Source organism: Aegilops tauschii, chromosome 2 (assembly GCF_002575655.3).
Source record: "Aegilops tauschii subsp. strangulata cultivar AL8/78 chromosome 2, Aet v6.0, whole genome shotgun sequence".
Classification (NCBI taxonomy): domain Eukaryota; kingdom Viridiplantae; phylum Streptophyta; class Magnoliopsida; order Poales; family Poaceae; genus Aegilops; species Aegilops tauschii.
In genome coordinates this window covers 70,314,789-70,316,782 of record NC_053036.3, presented here as the reverse complement: position 1 = coordinate 70,316,782, position 1,994 = coordinate 70,314,789, and the positions used below count along the sequence as shown (strand labels likewise).

The window sequence follows — 1,994 nt, the reverse complement described above, 5'->3', positions numbered from 1 at the left end:
GCACCAGCTCGCCCCCGCCACACCATTCCCCTCCCCTCCTCCTCTCCTCACTCGTTTCCTTCGTCGCCGCCGCCTGCGTCCCGACTGCCGGCCGCCGCACCGCCCCGCCGACGCCATTGTTTTGGAGGACGAAAGCAGCGACGACCAGTCTAGCCTCCCGTACATGCATTCTTCCTCCACAGACGGTCTCAACAAGGTCAGTACAGTGAGTTTAGGGTTAGGGTTACAGATTTGGGATTTCTTGATTTGGCTGATTTTGGTAGGTTTTGATTTGCCCATTGTCTTTGTGCGAGCTTCTGCAGGTCCCTTTCAGCCTTGAAGATCCAGATTACAAGGGGCTTGAGCTGGATGTGATGTCTCCATGTGAGAAGCATGGCATGGCATCTGAGAGGCTTGTTGCCTTTGAAGGAACAGACACAGGCAGGCGGTTTTTAGCATGTGCACAGCCGGTATGGATTGTAGGCATAGTGATTTTTTTCTTACTTTGTCAGTGCCATATTGAACTCTGTTTGCTGGAGTACTCTCCTTGCTGTCAACATTTTGGTTCATAGTGGCATTAGAGTAGCTTATTTAGGTCAAGCATGAGTATATTTTGCTGGAGTACAATGGCATAGTAATTTTGGTTAATAGTGGTACTAGAGTAGCTTAAAAAAGATAACTAACCTAGGCATAGTGATTTTTTTTCTGTTTGCTGGAGTACTCTGTTTGCTGGAGCCATATTGAACTCTGTTTGCTGGAGTACTCTCCTTGCTGTCAACATTTTGGTTCATAGTGGCATTAGAGTAGCTTATTTAGGTCAAGCATGAGTATATTTTGCTGGAGTACAGTGGCATAGTAATTTTGGTTAATAGTGGTACTAGAGTAGCTTAAAAAAGATAACTAACCTAGGCATAGTGATTTTTTTTCTGTTTGCTGGAGTACTCTCCTTGTTGTCAACATTTTGGTTCATAGTGGCATTAGAGTAGCTTATTTAGGTCAAGCATGAGCCATATTGAACTGTGTTGGTGTTGTTCTTGTTTTTGCAGGCAGGTAGCAATTGTGGCTTTGTTGAATGGGTTGATCACCAGTGGCCCCCAACAATGCAGAATGCATTGTTGAAGCTATGGGCAATGGTTGAAGATGCCAAAACTGCTAGGGTGAATGACAATCTTGAAAGTTCTTTCACTATCCACCATCTGACAGAAGAGAAGAACAAGCTGGATGCCAACTATGACAAGCTAGTCCAAGATGTGCAGGAGCTGATGAACTTCCAGGAAGATAAGGTGGTGGATTTTAGACATCTGCAGTCTGCCATTACATATCAGCAGGAGGTAAGAAAAGAACTGATTGATGATATGAAGGCACAGATGGCAAGTGAGATGGCAAAGAAAGATGAAGAGACCCAGAAACTTACTCTCAAGTATGAGCTGCGGCTCAACCTGACAAGAGCTCAAGCAACAGTCATTCAGAACTTGAAGCTGAACAAAATGAAAGAGAAGCAAGTGCTTACTGAAGCTAGTATGAATTTGGAGCTGAAGAATGCAGAGCTAACAAAGTGTCAGGAGAAGCTCACCCAAGAGAAGCTAGAGTTGAAGCTTGAGGTTGCTGATCTGCTTAAGGGAAATGAAAAGCATATTGAAGAGAAGTGGCAGTTAGAGTTTCAGAATGAAAAGTTGAAGGAGAAGTTCAGGGGGATTCAGGCCATCTTGGAGAAGTGAAGAAGATGAAAATGAGATTAGTGGCATTACTGACCTTTTGGGAATGATGGTTGTGTAATGACCTAGCATCTAGGAACTAAGGTTGTGTACTGTATGCTTGTACTAATGGTGAACTATGGTTGTGTATGTATGTAGTAGTTATGCTATTCATCCTTTTGTGAGAAAAGGATGAACTATGCATTTGAAGTTCAACTCCTCTATGTATTGTGAACAAAGGTTATGTATGGCTATAATGAGTTGAAATCCAGAAACTAATGTGATCAGTTTCTTATTATGTATGGATATGCTGATTATGTA

The 1,994-nt window shown here is 43.0% G+C and overlaps 1 protein-coding gene across 1 annotated transcript; it reads left to right on the top strand.

The window, feature by feature from the left end:
- The first annotated feature begins 235 nt into the window (after positions 1-235).
- LOC109782655 (uncharacterized) lies at positions 236-1,748 on the top strand. Its single transcript, XM_020341277.2, has 2 exons — positions 236-449; positions 1,026-1,748. The coding sequence occupies exons 1-2, from the start codon at positions 354-356 to the stop codon at positions 1,695-1,697; spliced, it is 768 nt and encodes a 255-aa protein (XP_020196866.2). The 5' UTR covers positions 236-353; the 3' UTR covers positions 1,698-1,748.
- Positions 1,749-1,994: the final 246 nt, after the last annotated feature.

Bases quoted from the DNA above. Each gene is read 5' to 3' on its own strand.
- LOC109782655 (XM_020341277.2), top strand. From the start codon at position 354: ATGTCTCCATGTGAGAAGCATGGCATGGCATCTGAGAGGCTTGTTGCC. The intron at 450-1,025 runs GTATGGATTGTA...TTGTTTTTGCAG, and splicing joins TTTTAGCATGTGCACAGCCG to GCAGGTAGCAATTGTGGCTT.